General features: G+C 41.3%; 1 protein-coding gene across 5 annotated transcripts in view; it reads right to left on the bottom strand.

Annotated features, from left to right (window-relative positions):
- The window catches only part of TRAF3IP3 (TRAF3 interacting protein 3), a 105,363-nt gene that overhangs the window by 31,521 nt on the left and 54,271 nt on the right, over window positions 1-19,571 (bottom strand). Inside the window, exons 1-6 of one of the 5 annotated variants that reach the window (XM_072137584.1) lie at window positions 18,002-18,127; window positions 9,052-9,433; window positions 7,362-7,485; window positions 5,250-5,313; window positions 2,381-2,405; window positions 659-688 (exon numbers count right to left, since the gene is read on the bottom strand). In XM_072137584.1, coding sequence (XP_071993685.1) covers window positions 659-688; window positions 2,381-2,405; window positions 5,250-5,313; window positions 7,362-7,485; window positions 9,052-9,372 — 564 coding nt within the window. In that variant the 5' untranslated portion in view covers window positions 9,373-9,433; window positions 18,002-18,127. Of the gene's footprint in view, window positions 1-658; window positions 689-2,380; window positions 2,406-5,249; window positions 5,314-5,793; window positions 6,064-7,361; window positions 7,486-9,051; window positions 9,434-10,872; window positions 12,061-12,897; window positions 12,950-18,001; window positions 18,128-19,571 lie in introns of those variants that run through there. The other 4 variants (XM_072137585.1, XM_072137582.1, XM_072137583.1 and 1 more) reach the window with 4 other exon arrangements.

Below are 19,571 nucleotides of genomic sequence, written 5' to 3'. Positions count from 1 at the left end.
ATGCTGTATTTCTTGTGACTCCATTTCTATTAGAATCATTGGCCCCAGTCTCTCATGTTTAGTAAAAGCACTTTACATAAATGACCCCTTCTTATCCTGGGAGCTGCTGGGATCACATTTGCAGCAAAACAGTCAGTGATTTAATGCCATGAATTCTTCCCCATGTCACAACCTTCTGTAGCATCTAAAAGATTTCCTAATACTAATGTATGGCGTGAGGGGAGCTGCTGCAGTGACTGCCGCTAGGTCTTATTTTCAGGGGAGGCCTTATATTTCTAAGCCTGAACAAGATTGTACTAGGTCTTATTTTTGGGGGATGTCTTATTTTAGGGGAAACAGGGTAGGTTTTTAGCCAGTATAAGGCCTCATGCACACAAAAGTATGCAAATGAGGGCCACATCCGTGCCACAAACATTGAGCTGTGTTTCGTTGCCTGTGGCCTGACATATCAATTAAAAGTGTTCTGCCTCACCGCGCTGTGACGGCACACGATAGACCTCAATGGGGGCATGAGGTAGTCGCAATTTGTGCCGCTCGCTCACAGTCCCATATATATAGAGTCATGTACATCAGGCCTAATAAAGACAAATGGTATTTGCAGTAACAGATTACTTCTCGCATCTCACACACTCGTCCATGTAATATCATCATTATTTACCATCAGGTATTCAGAAAGCTGAAGTAACTCCTAGAAAAAAATAGAGATATATGTATTGTATTAGATTAATGTTAATCCACTTTATATCATACCATTTTATAATGTTAAGAGAAATGTTATCTTGTTCACTTATTTGTGAACAATGTCATTATTTACCTTTTAGCCATGGGGTCATTAGGTTAAAATGATCAATGTTACTGCATTAAAGGGAACCTGTCAGCATAAATTGACCTAATAAATTTGACCTAATCAATTTCCAACATCATAACCGACTCATATGAAATCTGGTGAATGATGTTAATCGCAGCAGAAGACGTTCTGAGGAAGGGGAAGCTTAACTTCAGAGCAATACTCTTCGCCTTCATGACTTTATACCTTTACCTCTCACTTCAAAAATGATCTTCTAAATGATCCCATCACAATGGGCCATGAAAAATATATGATCTAGAAGGTGTTAATCTGCTTGACAACATTCAGATGTTGGTTTATTAGGTCAATTTTGGCTCACAGGTTCCCTTTTAACCTATAGGGTAACATTGTGGTCATCCAACTTGAGTCCAAATTCTATGGTCATTATTTTTTCTTAATATGTGTTTATAGCAGCCGATTCAGAACTTTTAGTCCACTGCACATTCATCTGTATGGAAAAGGACAGGATAAATAGGAGTGAAACTGCTGGGATATCTCACATTTACATCCATGTGTCCCACGTGAACAAATGTTTCTTTGCCCAGATAATACCCTGCTTCTACTTAATGCAAATACTGCCCATTGGTTAGAAAATCTGTTTGATCGTAGCTGTGGGAACGATTCTTTACCTGTAGACAGCACAGTGGTTCATTGGTTAGCCCACTTGCAGATATGGATCCTCAATTGACAACAGAGCACTTGCATATGATTTGTATGTTATTTGTGCACTTGCAAGTAAGTCCTTTAACCCCTTCATGCTCTGCGACGGATATATCCGCCACAGAGCTATGAAGGGTGTATGAAGAGGGCTCACGGGCTGAGCCCTCTTCATACAGAGATGGGCTTGCTACATATTGCTGCCTGGGCACCGCCATATTTCTTCACATTGTTGCTCCCCCGAACGTCATCGGGGGGGATGGGGCGTCGATCAGTTGCCATGACAGCCTCAGGTCTTTGTCAGATTACTGCAGATTCATTACAATGAGCCACTGCGCGTTGTAATGAATCATAGGCAAAAAATCCATAAACTGCAGTACAGTTGTATCTTGGTATGCCTCTGATGACGCATCGATCGGTAGGGTAGATGCAGAAACGCATCAGACAGGGACATAATTGAGACAGACCTACTATATACAACCACTGATAATAGGTGTTACAGCGGGAAGCTAACCTGTGCTCCTGTGATTGCGCCTACTTGTTTCTTGGTGCATGTTATCGGACTTCGGTCTGCACATATGTGTTTGGATGCCCACCTGAAGGTGTACCTTGAAAAGCCTGAATGAATACTTATGGCTATTTCTAGCACACTTTTAATGATATTTTGAATAAAGATATTAAAGATTGATGATAAGGTGTAAATCAAAATCCTGAAATGATAATTACAAATGGCAGTGTATATAATAAAAATAACAACACCCTCTTCTTTTCGATTAGAGGGTGACTAATAGGGTTAGCCCCTGGAACTGCCTTTTGTAAGAGTGGGAGCAAAGGGGGAAAGAAATAGATGAAATAGAAATTCATGAGTATACTTACCCCATTTAATACAGCTATGGCACAACTGTAAAAATAAAAAAAAAAGTTAATATAAATTACCATAAAAAACTGACCACAATGAAAATATAGACATCCAAACACTGTATTCAGTGGAATGCATTTCTTCTCATATTAAGAATTTATTAAACTAAAAGGGGACCACATCCACTGTCCCTACTGGTCAGATGGGCAGAGCCAGGCCCTCTCTTCCTCTCTGACACTATTGGCCCACATTTATCAAGCAATCTGTGTCAGTATTCTGGCGTGGATTGCACATAAATACATATGCAAACTGCTTGCACATGTATTTATGAAGTGTTCCCACCAGTCTATGCACGCCGAGACACAATACCATGCACCTAAAGGGGTGTTCCGTTGTGTATTTCCACTGGCCGGACACATTTATGTCAGAAGTCGCAATAATTGTGGTTCATGCCCGTTAAACTGAGTTCACCAGAAAAAAACTGGTGCACCCAGTTCATGCACTTTGGGCGCCCGCAGGATGTGCTAGATTCATGAAGACCGTGCTCGGGTCTTCATGAATCAGGTGCACTCTACATGATAGTGAGGCCAATAGGTTCTTTATTGTAAGGTGGGTGATCTGGGGCGAGAGCAGATAGCCTGTCTCTGCCCATCTGAAAGCAGAAAGCTACAAGTAGACATTGATTAAGCAGAAATATTTAAGACTCGAGAAAAAATAAAACCGCACAATAAACAGTGGGCTAATAACTATTCAAAACTGCAGAAAAAAGGTAAAATGTCTTATTTAAGGTGAACCCAATCTTTAGGATGACTTTTCAGACTATGCAGAGGCCTGTGATTATTTTAGGAATTACACTAGAGCTGTGTCTTATCCTTCTTTGCCCAGAGGTGGGGGGAGGGGGATAGTGTATACTACCTGCAGGGTCGGACTGGCCGCTGGTGTGTTCGTGAAAACACTGGTGGGCCTCGAAGCTTATTAGCTCCGCGTCCCATCGTCGCTGACTCTGCCCACAGGGGGCCCACGATATGAGAGGGGAGCCAAAATATGGGGGGATATGAGCGGAGCCACATTATGAGGCAGAATATGAGAAGGGGGCCCATGTTATGGGGGTGATATGAGAAAGGGGCCCACATTATGGGAGGGATATGATAGAGGGCTGACTTTTATGTGCAAAATGCATGCAGTTGTGTTGCATACGACCTTTTGAGTCTTGGCAGCACTAGTCTTCATGCAACACAAATTTCTGCTCTGAAGGGGGAGGTCCGGTGCCCAGTCGGACCATGTGACACATTTATCAAGCAAAATCCGACAGAATTGTCAACACACCCGATGTTACACACCCCATATTAAAGGTTCACCATAATAAAGTGGTGCACTCCGCCAAAGCAGTGCAGAGAGGGCCAGATTCAAAAAGAATTGGTGCCTTGACTCTGACATCCTCTGCACTATACACAGGTAGACTGCACATACTACAGACTGCACTGCTTTTAGTAAATGTTCCCCTATGTCAGTGATGGCTAACCTATGGCACTGGTGCCAGAGGTGGCACTCAGAGCCCTTTCTGTGGGCACTCAGGCCATCACCAGAGATGACTCCAGGTATCTTCCTGCAGTCCCAGACAGCCCAGGACTTGCTGTGCACAGAGCTATTTTAAAGTGACAGCTCTACCTGGGACTATTTTCTGCTTTATTGGTGTCCTCAGAGTGCTGGTATCAATGAAAACTGTGACAGAGAAGGGAGTATAAACCACAAATTAAATTTCTGTGTTGGCACTTTGTGATAAATAAGCGGGTCTATGTTGTAGTTTGGGCACTCGGCCTCTAAAAGGTTTGCCATCACTGCCCTATGTGTTTGCATTGTGTTTTAAAATACAGGCAGTCCTCAACTTAAGAACAACCGACTTACAGACGACCCCTAGTTACAAACAGCCTCTGGATGTTTGTAATTTACTGTTTTTTAGTCTCAGGCTACAATGATCAGCTGTAACAGTTATCAAAGGTGTCTGCAATTGATATATTTATAGTTAATCTTGGTCTTTTAGGCAACCCAAAAGTTTTCAAATCCAATTGTCACAGAGACCAAAAAAAATTTTGGCTGGGGTTACAATTATAAATATCCTGTACGTAACCGTTTACATTGCAAAACATATCTCAAAATATATCTGTGTTTTTACTATTATTAAACCAATGTGTGTGCTGTGCCTTTCAAAATGGAATGAAAATGCATTCTATAAACATGACCTTAGAATATACAGATAATATTTCCATGCAGCAGTAGGTGGGCCCCCAGAATCAATTTCACTGGTGGGCCCAGTCCGACCCTGACTACCTGCTTTGATGTCTCCTATATACAGAATATTCAGGTAAGCGAGGTGAAATAAAATGACTCACCTACTATTTTTCCGATGGGTACAGTTACACAGTGCATTCTTGGTGCGTTTTTACACTGAAAATGCACTTCTTAGGATTATTTTGAAGTGAATTTTTAAAATATAAGTAAAAAGAGGCGTTTTTCATGTTATCAGTAATAAGGCATTGTACTGTTGTGTAACTGTTAATGCAAGATGTTACATTTTTGTATTTGTAAAAAAGGAAAATAAAGATATTTTAAAAAACGCGTGACTGCACCCCATTATTCCAGCTCATCATTTTCCTGCATTGAAATAACATGTGCGACTCAAGAAGTCCATTAATGTCTTTAGCAAGCATATGCTACCATAACTGTGACTGGCGATTACTGCAGAAACCTTGTGTGCATGACCTATCGGGGAACACAACCTACAAAGAAGCTATATTGGTTGCAAGATTTCAGCAACTACCACAACGAGCATTTTTTAGTAATGAATAAAAAAGATGCTCCATCCTTTTCTACGGTAAATCTGCTTACTCGGTTTGCTGGCTAGAATCCCTCTTTAAACAGATGGATGGGGTTTCCTGGATTGTTTGGACTCCTGTAAAGGAACAGATAAATAAAGATCTGTAATACTGCTGCACTTAGACTCTATTACTCATGGTCATACATACGGTAAGTTCTGTATGTAGTTTATCCATCCAGCAAATATTTTTCTTTCACAAAACCATGTTTGTATAACTACTGTCTGCAATGTATACACATACTTTACTAGAACTACAGTGCAAAAATAAAGCTTAAAGCAAGGCTATATGCACTTGACGATTGCAGTGTCACGGAAGGACTGGTCATGAGGACTGTTTGCATCCCCTGTGTCATCAATAGATGAACCCCGCTCAGAAGGAAAAGTATATTTTTCCTCCGGATGGGAATCACCCATCGATTAGGAAAGACAATCTAAAAATGTGTACAACAAAAACACTGATTGTGACACTAGCCTTGAATTTCTGCTGTGTTTCTGTGATGTAACATGTGTAATCTCCACAAGACCACATTGTCATTATTGAAAAAACACTGTTACCATAAATGCCAAGAACCTTGCAGTGTGTAAAGTGGCCCATCAGAGCCAGGTAGCAGTTGAACAATTCTTTTCAAGCATTTGCAATGCTTTCCTGTGACTGATGCAGCTTTGTTTCTTTGGGCCTACATCAACCAAATCAGATGGTCGTTTTACATTCATCTTCTGTACAAAAAGGTTAAAAGCTGCACAGTTATTGGTTACAACTGGTAGCAAATAATTTTTTTATGCTAGACCTTTTTCAAAAATCTAGAATTTTTTAAAATTGTTTATTTTTGTTTACATTTTGTAAAATTAAACATAAAACTATAATTCTTTGTTCCTCTGGGCTGTGTACACAGGAAAAGTGGAATGGTTGAATATTCATTGAAATAGCTCCCAAAGTAGCCTGGTTTTTGTGTTAGAATTTCTCTGCAACCGAATCCCACAATTTCAGCACAAATTGGGGCACATGTCAGACTTTGCACATTCTTTCTCATGGAAACTACTTGCACAGTTGCGCGCCCTATGTTAAAGATGCACCACAAAAAAGTTGTTGAACTTTGTCGGGCCAGTGCAGGGAAGAGCCAGATTCATGATTTCTGACACACATGTGGCGCACCGAGTGTTATACACAGTCAGAGCACTTTTGGGGCAGTTTCCTTCATTCCTAAATGTGCCCCAATAAGATTTTAAAATCTGCTCTGCAATTCACTTTGTGCTGCTGATTTTTTATGCAGCAGGTGCATGGGATCTGCAACTGTAAATTGATGAAAGTTCGGCAAAACATAATAGCCCTAAGTCTAAGGAATATGATATACTGTATATACTGTGGGGCACTAGAGTATAAGCCGAGTTTTTTAGCACTAACTTGGCTAAAAAATTGGTAAAAAATTACGGTAACACTGTACTCACCTTTCCGACACCGACGGTCCTCTTCTTGCTTCAGATGCTCAGGTGACTCTTCACGTCCTTCGGGTCCTCTTTGGGTCGTTCCTCTCCTCTTCGGGTCGTTCAGCTCCTCTTCGGGTACCCTCGCAATGCCAGTGCCTCACAAACAATTACGTCGGCAAGCGGCTGACATAATTCTGTGGGCCGGCTAAGCACAAAGATTTGAAGAGAGCAAACAACCCGAAGAGGAGCCAAACGAGAAGAGAAGCCGAAGGATCCAAAGAGGCACAGGAGCATCCGAAGCAAGAAGAGGACCTGCAGGGGCGTCGGAAAGGTGAGTACAGTGTTAATTTTTTTAAATTTAAGTCTTGGCATATTTGGGGCAGGGGATGGGCTTGCTATATGCTGGGTGGGGCTGGCATGCTATATACTATGGGCAGGCTGTATACTGGGGGCAGTGGCTGCTGGCTATATACTGAAGGGCAGGGGCTGGCAGGCTATATACTGGGGGACAGGGGCTAGCTATATACTGGCTGGTGACTCTGACCAATGCATTTCCCACCCTCGGCTTACACTCGGGTCGGCTTATATTCAAGTATATACAGGTAATAACTACCTTTTTCTGTACTACAACCCACAAACCTTTGATCAACTGTTAACATTATGTTTAAACATAAATAAATATGTGCTCATTTTCTTACCTCTTTCTCTTACTGTCAGATCATTGCTTTGGGTTTTATTGTAATCAGGACCTAAACATGGTTCATATATTGAACTTCTATAGTCAAAAGGATATGTCTTCGAGCGATTATGATTCCAGGATATCTTCATAAATGAAAAGGATAAGAAAATAACTGGTTGGAGGCAAAATTACTATGCATCAGGGAATCAAAGAATCAGGGATTAAAAGTGACAAATCTGAAATGCTGATCATCACAGAAATAGCATGTGGTTCTTGATCATTTTAATTTTCTTATAAGGCACATCTACATGGACACGACTTGTCCAGGTTATAGTCAGTTTGCACCACTTTCATTATTTGAGATTCAAAAAATAGCCCTGCAGCCTCCATCCACTTTTCCGTTCAATAATGGAAGTCAATGGACATTTTAATGGATCGGTTAGACTTCTGTTATCATTTAAATAATGGAACATAATATTGGAATTCTGAATGCAGGACTGTGCCGTGGCTGCAGACAACATTCTTAATCTGAGTTCTTGCATTTATTGCAACCTGCCATTTTCAAAACTGGTGCAAGGCAACGTTCAGACCTCGTTGTAGCCCTGTGTTGTAAGGATTAACTAGGCGGATTTCTAGCGTACACTTACAACTGACGGCTTAGATGTATTCCACTGTATGCGAATACCTAATCCTCTTCCTCGTCTTCTCCCTAAAAGCGAGAGGAGAAGCGAACTATGGCAGCTACCATTGATTTTCTGCTGCCAATGTTCAGGGTGTTTACCACAGTGATGTAACTGTCCTTATACGGACAGTAACATCACCAACGAACTCAGGTCGCAGATGGATGCAATTCTTTGCATTCGTCCCCCATAGAATCTAATGGTCTCCACTGGGTGTATAAGTCACATGCTGCATATTTCCATCCTGTGTTTTCCACTGTATAAAAGGAATACAGAAGAAGGCAAAAAGGATGTGTACATCTGCTAGTATAAGCCTTTAGATGTTCTTGGTGTATATATACGCTGGGAGCTTTCTTGGCCTATATGCTAAGCATATGAAAAAAAGATGTGAGTGTAGTCTAAGCTTTATAAAACAAGTGTATTTCCTCCACCTGAATATACAATTACTATATTGGTTAGGTAATCTTGGGGTGATACTATTGCAAAAGCCAGAATACCTTAAAGGGGTTAGCCACTTTACCTCATGTTTTCTGTAATGTGTGTGTAAATGTGAGGGGCAGGATATTAGGTAATTTACCAATGCACATTAAAAGTTATGCTCTGCTTTCTTGATATATGAAGTGAAGCCTCTAGTCTTTTACCTACTCAGCCAGACATTCCTGTCCATAAAATGGCCGCAGATGGAGGGTGATGTGATCTCCTAACTGCCCATGAGCAATCGCCAGTTAGAGATGACATGGCCCTCCATCTGCTGTCATTTTATGGTCAGCAATGTCTGGCTGATGAGGTAAAAGACGGGAGACTTTACTTTACATATCAAAAATGGGCAAACCCCTTCAAGAAAAAAGCCACCAGGTGATCTCAACATTCTCCCCACCACACCACAAAAAATATGTTTGTGTAGTTTTGTACAATTTACACTTTCTGTAGCCTAAAAAAATTTCTTACACATAAAATATTGTAGGATACACTTACTGTGTCCATGCCTGAATGTTTTTAATGCATTGCACTGTACAGCATTCGCCTTACCTGGAATCTTGTGGAGATATCTGCATCTTTGCTTTTTATGGTTTCTATCATTGATGAATGTGCAACATTTATCTTGGACTTGGGAGAAGATCCTATTTGTTTATCATCAGTCCAAATGTGCCGTCTCCTGAAAAACTCCTGCTCTCTCGGGGAATGTCTCTCCGGCTCTTTGGCCCTGCCGGGATTGTCCTGGCGACAAGAGGTTGTATTGTGGCGGCTCCTCAAGGTTTCATGGAATTCAAGTCTTCTGTCATATTTCTCTTCAAAATTCTCACTATGCAGTTTTTGTCGAACTGGGGACTTTCCATTTTTACTATTCATAGTTATCTTAAGCGTTTACCATCGGTGGGGTTGATTCTATTTATTCAATCACAGCTTCAGTCTTAAAGAACAATCAACAATATTAATGATCAGCATACAATCATATTAATATATTTTGCAGATATGAAGACAACAATCTTTAATGGGAATCGTTTTTCACCCAGTTAGGACCATCATGTTTTTTGTAGCTCTTTCATAGTAAGAAAATACAAAAAATTGTGGTATAAAAATGGCCTTAACTTCACAAGTTGCCGTTAAACTTAAAGGGGTTGTCCACTTTCAGCAAACAATTGATATTGTTTGTGTAAGGAAAAGTTATACAGTTTTCCAATATACTTTCTGCATCAATTCCCCACCATTTTCTAGGTCTCTGCTTGCTGAGCTTCTATAGAAAGCTTCTATGTTTCACTGGATTGTAACCTGTCCATGGTCTGCAGGTACACAAGCCGTTAGTATCATATGTCTCTGATAACTCTCTGTGTTAATAATGGCTTGTGCACCTTCGTGTCCATAACAAGACCATGGACAGATTTCTATCCTGCGTAAATAAACATAGAAGCTTTCAATAGAAGCACAGCAAAAAGAGGAAAAGTGTGAGGAATTGATATAGAAAGTATATTGGGAAATTGTATACCTTTTACTTACACAAATGGTATACATTTTTTTGCTGAAAGTGGAAAACCTGTTTAACTGCATCATAGAGAAATGCATTCAGTTTTGATTCCTATTTAGGTCCATTGTTTGGTTTTACAGATGATCACAGTTCCACACTACAGCGTTCCACTGGCATCTAGGGGCTCCTTGCATCATATTTCACTGCGATGCAAGGATTATCCATCTCTTCTGAAGTCTGTTTTTATATTTTATTTTCACAGCAGGCTAAAGCTAGTGTGCAGTCAGGGGACAGGACAGTTACGGAGGCAGACTATAGCCAGTCACAGGCTATGGGTAGTGTGCAATTGCTGCTGCACTGTCTGTGGCCAACTTCTTGACACTAGGCTTGGAGATTGCATTTAATGGGAATAATTCTGTTGAAGGCATGCCTTGAATTTGAATTAAATAAACAAAATCAGCATAAATTATTGTAGACTTTATTGCATAAATGTTGCTGCTCTGACTCTTTGCATTGCGGAAGATGAAATGAACTGTGAAAATCCTGATTAAACTGACATTAAACTGACATTAACGGCGGGCATACATCGTGTGAATGTAGCCTCAATCTGCCTCTAATGCATCTGCACACATTGTGATATGGCTGTGGAATTTACCCTGAAAAAAATGACTGATTTCTGATGCAGTTTTGCAGTATTGCAGTACCAGCAGTGTGTCTGCAATGTGTGAACACATGAAAAACTTCAAACACTCCCCACTGACCACCCTTAGCATCCACTTACATGCAGCCCCTGCGCTACTACAAGGCTGAGGTAACCTACAAAGAGAGGCATTGCCAGAAATGTACAGACACCTTCATAGTAAGTCAGAAAACCAGTCCTTCCTTACCTCACTTCTTCTGCCGCTCTGAGCAAGTTTTGAATGAACATAAGTGAAGTACATCGCTGGCTTCCACGTAAGAAGTAAGAAAGTCACTTGAGGTTTCTGTCAAGTCAATGTCTCACTACTTTATATTGTTGTGTCTGCATCCCTGAGACCATAAAGTGTTTTGGGGCAGGTCATGTGCTGTGTGTGTGGAATGCGATTGGGTGCTGCCAGGTAGGTGTAACAGATACATGTCTCCTCATGTCATAGGTTCAGGAGCCTGAGTCTGTCTTCTATATACAATGTATGCCTCTGCCCATGTTTACTAAGCAGAGTTCCGTCATATAAGCCCACAGGGCCTAATTCAACTGCTGCCTGGTTAAAACAAAACATTGTGGAGCCAGAAATCTGAAAAAACAGGTATCACTTGGTGTGTTTAAAACATCTTTAAAAAAATGTCCTTTGTTTGAACCACTAAGAATGTGTTAGCAGTCTCCACTGCCTATGAAAATCCTATATGTGTTAATGTATTAAGTTTATATTAGGATTTCTGTGTTTCTGTTACAAAAAAGGTACAGAAAAAGATACATCTGGATGAAGACCACAGTAGGGGGCATTTATCAAGACTAAGCACATTGTCTAGATCCCTCCCTGTCGGTGTACAACACGCAGGATATACTAAGACGATCATGTACCCTGATGAATTCTACACCACATCCTGCCAGGAGTAGAATTTAACTATAACCTGAGCCAGGATTGTGTCAGAGGCTATGATAAATTCAGCATAGCTATATCAACAACAAAATGTAAAACAATTATAACTTACTCTGCGGTAATCTTATATTTGTTATGCATTTATGCATTATGCTACAGAACCAAAAAGGCTGTGGACGGTGTTACCACAGTTAGTTTACTGTTAGATTAGGATATAGGCACCGAATTCAACTGTTAAGGTTCATTCACACGACGTATGTTTGCCCAGGCAGTAGCACGAATGTCCTATATGTCCCATACTTCGCTGTACACGGTCACGGTTCAGTGAAACAACGTGTACTCACTGCACAGTGACTGACGCCATAGACGTCAATGGGGACTGATAAATATTGCGGCCGCATATCGGTTCCTGTTACTTTCGTGTGAATGAGCACAACATCTAATATCAGGAGCGAGCACACTCTACAGGTGTGTGCCCCCTCTGGCAGGATCTGTTCTTCTTTAGCTTCTTTAAAAAAAGGTGTTAAGAATTATGTAAATGAGCCTGAGGAGCTGTTAATTGAGTCTGTTAATGGAGTATGGAGCCCCTTAGGCTCATTTGTATAATTTTGAAAGCCTTTTTTGTAATAAAAAGGGGATAAAAAGCTAAAAGAAGAGTAGATCCTGCCAGAGGGGGCACACACTAGCATTTCCTTTAAGTGCCGCTATCCAGTTCCTGAGCCTGCCCCAGACGTCATCGGTGGTGGCGATTGGTTACTATGACAGCCTGCAGCCTCTCAAACGCTCCTATATCTGTCATTCTAGCAACACTATCATTAGCATTATAACGTCATATGGAAAAAGCTAACGGACAAAATCAGGGAGGGATATGAAAGCTGCAAGTTGACAAAAAATTGCAACATTGCTTTGCAATTTACAGAATAAGCTATCAGTCTTACAAGGCTGTAAAAAATATATATGAAAAAATTTAATGAAATTAAAAGAAAAAAAAAAGATATAAAAAATAAAATCATCCTCCTTTTCCTAGAAAGGATATAAAAGAAATAAAAGTAAACAAAACATATAATACCTGTTATTGTAACATATAAAAAAATAACGTTTTAACAGACTGTTGAAATAAATGCGCTGTAATACATTTTACAGCTTAATACATTAAGCTGTTGCAACTCAGAAGATCGTATACATGTGTCACTTTCCTTTCCTTTTCCTATACACTACTAGTTATTTTGCTAAACAGGTAACAACTGATCTCACTATTACAGAAAATGAATTATATATATGACAGATTATAAAACGATGGTATATTCCAGTAACATTTGCTTCAATGATACATACCATTACCAGTGAGGGGCTTGTGCATAGCCTGCATCAGACAGTGTGACAACTAGTACGGTAGGTACAGTGACAGCCAGCAAGTTTCTTTAAGACTGTTATCTCTGCACAGCAGACCGCAGTGGGAATGTGTTTAGCCAATATTATCTGGGCCTTTCTTAGTACTGCTGTTACTGATAATTTTTAGTATAGCAGTTGTGGGAAGTGCTAGCGACTTCTTACCAGCAAAATGTAAATATGGACAAAACCATAACAAACAGATCAATAATAATAAATCATTATTTATATAGCATCATCATATTTCCCAGTGCTATTAAAATCAAGGGGTACATATACAGAATAATATATTAGATATTTAAATTTGGATCCACCTGGCAATGTATAACTATATAACAAAAGCATCAATTTCTTCTTATATACAGAACATTGCACATAATCTCCTGAAGAATCGAATGCAAAATGCACATTAAGGCATGGGGAACATACACAAACCTGTAATGGGTTTTTATCTACTGCATGCTGGGCTTTAGCATGTCAGTGATATCTATCTATCAAGACATAGGTTTTCATGACCAAACAGCTGCACACACGCCTTATATCACCAAAGCCAAGTCTTTGATGGAGTGCTGTCAAGTATTCTGCCCAGAGGTCGCATTAACGCCTCACCACGCGTCATAGACGCGTGATGAGGCGCCATTGCCCCCCAAAATAATTGCCATGCGTAAAGTTACGCTTGGCAATTATTCCTTGCAGCGCGCAGGCTGAGCGGCTGCAAAAGAGGTAAATGTCGCGCGATCACAGCGCGCGCCGGACCGCTCAGCGCGACACTTGACACAGTGATCTGTGTCAGCAGCGCTCCGGAGCGAGAGCGCAGGCCCCGCGATACCTGTGGACAGCGGGGCTGCTGCTCCCTGTCCTGCTCCATCTCTACCTGCCCGCAGATCCGGACGGGTGAGTGTGTGATTGTAGGTGTAGTGTTCTGTGTGTGCAGTGTAGTGTAGTGTTCTGTGTGTGCAGTGTAGTGTAATGTTCTGTGTGTGCAGTGCAGTGTTCTGTGTGAGTGTAGTGTTCTGTGTGAGTGTAGTGTTCTGTGTGAGTGTAGTGTGAGTGTAGTGTGTGCTGTGTGCGCAGTGTGTGAGTGTAGTGTGTGCTGTGTGCGCAGTGTGTGTGTGTAGTGTGTGCTGTGTGCGCAGTGTGTGAGTGTAGTGTGTAGTGTGTGCTGTGTGCGCAGTGTGTGAGTGTAGTGTGTAGTGTGTGCTGTGTGCGCAGTGTGTGAGTGTAGTGTGTAGTGTGTGCTGTGTGCGCAGTGTGTGAGTGTAGTGTGTGCTATGTGCGCAGTGTGTGAGTGTAGTGTGTGCTGTGTGCGCAGTGTGTGAGTGTAGTGTGTGCTGTGTGCGCAGTGTGTGAGTGTAGTGTGTGCTGTGTGCGCAGTGTGTGAGTGTGGTGTGTGCTGTGTGCGCAGTGTGTGAGTGTGGTGTGTGCTGTGTGTGAGTGTAGTGTGTGCTGTGTGCGCAGTGTGTGAGTGTAGTGTGTGCTGTGTGCGCAGTGTGTGAGTGTAGTGTGTGCTGTGTGCGCAGTGTGTGAGTGTAGTGTGCGCAGTGTAGTGTGTAGTGTGTGCTGTGTGCGCAGTGTGTGAGTGTAGTGTGTGCTGTGTGCGCAGTGTGTGAGTGTAGTGTGTGTGTAGTGTGTAGTGTGTGCTGTGTGCGCAGTGTGTGAGTGTAGTGTGTGCTGTGTGCGCAGTGTGTGAGTGTAGTGTGTGCTGTGTGCGCAGTGTGTGAGTGTAGTGTGCGCAGTGTAGTGTGTAGTGTGTGCTGTGTGCGCAGTGTGTGAGTGTAGTGTGTGCGCAGTGTGTGAGTGTAGTGTGTGCGCAGTGTAGTGTGTGCTGTGTGTGAGTGTAGTGTGTAGTGTGTGCTGTGTGCGCAGTGTGTGAGTGTAGTGTGTGCTGTGTGCGCAGTGTGTGAGTGTAGTGTGCGCAGTGTAGTGTGTAGTGTGTGCTGTGTGCCCAGTGTGTGAGTGTAGTGTGTGCTGTGTGCGCAGTGTGTGAGTGTAGTGTGTGCGCTGTGTAGTGTGTGCTGTGTGCGCAGTGTAGTGTGTAGTGTGTGCTGTGTGTGAGTGTAGTGTGTGCTGTGTGTGCAGTGTGTGAGTGTAGTGTGTGCTGTGTGCGCAGTGTGTGAGTGTAGTGTGTAGTGTGCGCAGTGTGTGAGTGTAGTGTGTAGTGTGTGCTGTGTGCGCAGTGTGTGAGTGTAGTGTGTGCGCAGTGTAGTGTGTGCTGTGTGCGCAGTGTGCTACCGAAATTTTCATACTCCTCCTCGGGTAAAAATACTCCTCAAAAATGGTGAGAGGAGTATTTTTACCCTTCTGGAAAAATGTTAGTGCAACCTCTGATTCTGCCCCTGTACTCACATCAGAGCAGTGGAAACTTGTAGATCTGGGTTTGGTGAATGCCTGGAGAATCATACATGCCTGTCTGCATTAGTGGAGCGGTTTAATTATTGGATTGCTCGTCAGGAATTGACCTAGGCCCTTAAGTTCCAACAATTAGGAATGTCAAAGCTTCATAAGACTTTCAGACATTTAGGACAATTGTATAACTTTGTGAAAATGGGTTAAGGAAGGCCCTTTCCTGTTTATAACAAGGATAGTGCACAAATCAATGACCATAAAATCATTGGTTGGGGTTTGGGTGGAAAAACCCAAGTGGCCCACACAGAACCTTATCAATCATATATAGAATGGACTAGAATGGAGATTACAAACCAAGCCCCCTCATCCAACATCAGTGTTTGGCCTTATTAATTCTTTTCTGCATGAATGGACAAAAGTCCCCAAAGAAACAATACAAAATCTTGTAGAAAGCCTTCCAAGAATAGCAGAAGCTTCAAAGGTGGATCAACTTACAGTAATGCCTATGGATTTAGAACCTGGTGTCAAAAATGCTCCTGAAAGTGTTAGTTCTAGGTTTTATAGTTCCTGTAATCAATGCTTTGGCATTTTCACAGTATACAGAGAAACACCTGGCTGGTGAGACAAGTCATACTAAATGTGATATGGATAGCTAACAGGTCTCCTTTAATTGTACTATAATTATTCATTATAAAATTATAATTCCCTAATGGCATTACTTTTCTCCTGTCATAAGAAACTATGTTTCTTAGGAGTCCTATAAAAGAAAACTACATGTGAGCTGCAAATGACAAACACCTTAGTGATAAAGGATGGGCCATGAAAAACACAAATGTGTTTCGCTTGTAAACTTTGCTTCCTTTTCCACTGCAAAAAAAATAAATAAAAAAAATTGCAAAGTACCTGGTGCCAAGTATCTTTTTACCTACTTCCAGATCGATACCAAGCGATTTGAAGTGGTACTTTGATGTCACATGTCAAAACTGCTCAGCTCTGATTAGTCAACAAAAAGTTTATCAGAAGGAGGAGGAACAAGTGCTTTGTGCAGTCAAAAGGATTCATACTATTAGGACTTAGGCTGAGTTCACACGGCCGTTGGGGGACGTATATCCAGCCGACGTATATATGATGATATGTGTCCCCCATAGGCCAGCAATGGGCTAACAGCACCCTACGGAGCGGTACGGTGCAGCACACCTATGGCACCGCACCATTCCGTACTTGGGGAAAAGATAGGATATGTCCTATCTTTCCCTGTAATACGGCACCATGTGCCATGTTTCTCTACGGAGAGGGCTCCTCCTCTCCTGGGCGGGCACATGGTCGTTTGAATGTAGCCTAAAGTCAAACCATTCCAAACCAGACCAAGCTGCCATCAGAAATTTCAGGGCAAATTTTTTGCCCAAATCCCAATTTACCATCCTGAAAAATAGACATACTTCTCAATGTGATGCACACTACAAGATTTGTCATAGCCTACTGTACTGATCAAACACAAGCAGTACTGATATCTAGTGTCTTCTCCATCAAATCAAATCCTACATAATAACTCTTTCCAACTTTGACTTATTGTTGCAGAAAGTGTGGCGAGAATTTATGACCCCAACATATGTAAAACCTAAGAGTATTTTCTTGTATATGTTGCCTTTCAACTTACTAGAATATAAAATAGGAGTCTTTCGTGACTTATACCCAGAATCTAGGGAGAAACAAAATGTACACATAGCCTATTGCGTGGGGAGGGGGGAACAGTGACCAACACAATTAAGGCCCACTTTTTTTTAGGTCATCAATCTAATAAACAAGACATCTATAAAAATATGTCCTTTTGTCCTCTTAAAGAACGGATGTGCAATGGCTATATATAACATCATCTGTGTGGTCTCCAATACAGGCTTCAATCTCAGCCTTTAAGTATGTAGTAAAAGTTCTTTTACACCTGATGATAATTATTTTCTACTGCCTAAGGTTCAAACAAATAATGGTGCAGTTGAGAAATAAACACAGCTATCCTAAACTGCCATCCATCCAAAAAATTTTAAAAATTTGATTTAGAGTGTGCAGTTTTTGTTGTTTTGCCAAGGGCTTATCTCAGGTTGTCCCCACCCATACCTCCTGTTGTCTATGGGACATGCAGAGGGTTCTCCCTCCACACATTGTCAAACAAGGGGTCAGTCAGTGGGTTGTCCTTTTGCTCTAAAAGTTGAGAGGAATAGCCATTAATCTGTCAGGCACAATGACAAACTTTACATCCAAGCAACACATTTTTGTAAAAATATTTTCCTGTCCTCCTACATCTCTAAATAGTAACATATAAATTTACTTTTGGCACATAAAAAGAAAAAACAAGATGCCACAAGACTTATGTGAGAATAAAGTAGTGAAGGTGAATAGTTGATCTACTGGGACATACATAGAAATATTCAGCTTATAATGCAAAAGTACTACATCTACAACAGGCGATATCTTTCTGGTGACTTGACATATTTGTGATAACTTCTAAAATACTGCCTCAAAAACTCCGTTTATTGATTTGCCACAGCAGTCCTGAATACATCTGGTCTGCTCTTCTTTCACAACAGAAAATTAAAATACAGAAGTAGAAAGCAAGAGTCCTCCCCATTCAAAAAAAGCAACATCCAGGCCGCCTTGCCGGTTCTACCATAAAATCCCCAAATAAATGACACTTAATGGTTGCTGTTACCTGCGAAGCTCAGTAAATAATGTACTAAGAGTTCACCCTCTTAATACAGATGCGTTTCTCACTGCTTCTCGTAGTGTCTGCATAAAATACTCTTTTACATTTCACACTTCGCTCGCTCTCGTCACATTGTAGTGTGCATTTGTTTAAACAGGAAATTAAGAAAGCCACAAGATTCAGACTTTCCGCCTCTTCTCTTCTGCTCTTTCCTCCTTTCAGTTTTTGGCTTGGAGTTCACACTGCCATCTTCTAATTAGATTAACTTCTTATGCCAACTGTGGTAGTAAACACACTCAACATTTATTGTGTGCCCCTGCTCTAGAAATGTGTTATTACAATGATGTTTCTTTCTGAAAATATTCTTGTTGGTATTCGCAGGTAACTACAGGAAATGCACTACTGCTTTTCTTAGCAAGAATCTCTCGCTCTGCGTGTAATTTTTTCATTTCTAGATGATCCCACCTGGCACTGTATAACTACAGCACATTGTGGCTTAGGACCTATGCCCCCTCCTTGCATGATGGATATCTGCTGTATTATTGACTGCTGCTGCTAACCCCTTTAAATGGTGTAAATGCAATGGGTCAGGTGGATGCCAATCACCTTCTCTAATACCCCAAAGAGGGCAGCTATCGAGTACCTCAGGAGTCTTTTCTCAGACCTGTCAAAGGAAGGATGGGATGTACTAAAAACACACAAATATACAGCAGTAAAGCAGTTTACTGTATGAGAAATCAGACCCTGAGTGTGCAAACACCTAGTATAAAATGTAAAATAATCACACCTATTTGCCCTAAAACACATACAAGAATTAATATATTTATATACACATAAGTTACCCTTGTTTTTGAAAGCATAACATCTATTATATAAAAAAAGAATAACTTTTTGAGTCACCCTGAAAGTCTGGAGGAAGATGTCACTTCAGACACTTCTACTTTGTCCTCTATAGCTCTTAGAACACAGATTATTGTGGTAATTGTAAAGGGAATCATTGTCATTGATTGCACCCACACAAACAGGGGCACCTTTACATAGCCAGTCACTGAAGTTCCCAGAAAGTGCAGTGTCCGACTGTAATGCACTGTGCGTTGATTCAAGATCATGCGCTCGAAATCATGAATGTACCGCTTCCCCGCTCAAGTCCGTCAGAGTTCACCATCTTTTGAGTGGTGAATCTTAGGGCTAGGGCTTGCGACACAATTTAAAAGTTAAATACCACGCTCAGTCCGAATCAATCTGTCGGCACACCCCCTAATTTGTGTTGCATGGAAGCTTGCGCAGCCGCGGCACGAAGGGCTTGCATGTGCCACAATCCCAGCGCATACACTTCTTAAATACGCGTGCAAGCCGTTTTAGCCCCGAAAAAGGTGAAAAGTCCGCCAAAAGTGCACTGTGACCCTTAGTAAATGAGCCCCACAGCGTCACAATGTTTTGAGGCATTTGCACATTTGTTCACGTTTTATTAATTAAAGATGTGCTCTGATTGGTTGCCATGAGCAACTTGAAAGTTTTGCTCTTAGTTTTCACTAACGAGGACCATTGCATTCTTTTTTATTTCTTAATATACAAG

The sequence above is a fragment of the Engystomops pustulosus genome, chromosome 2, assembly GCF_040894005.1.
Source record: "Engystomops pustulosus chromosome 2, aEngPut4.maternal, whole genome shotgun sequence".
Lineage (NCBI taxonomy): Eukaryota > Metazoa > Chordata > Amphibia > Anura > Leptodactylidae > Engystomops > Engystomops pustulosus.
Note: the sequence above shows the minus strand (reverse complement) of the source record. Positions and strands in the feature narration are given on the sequence as shown.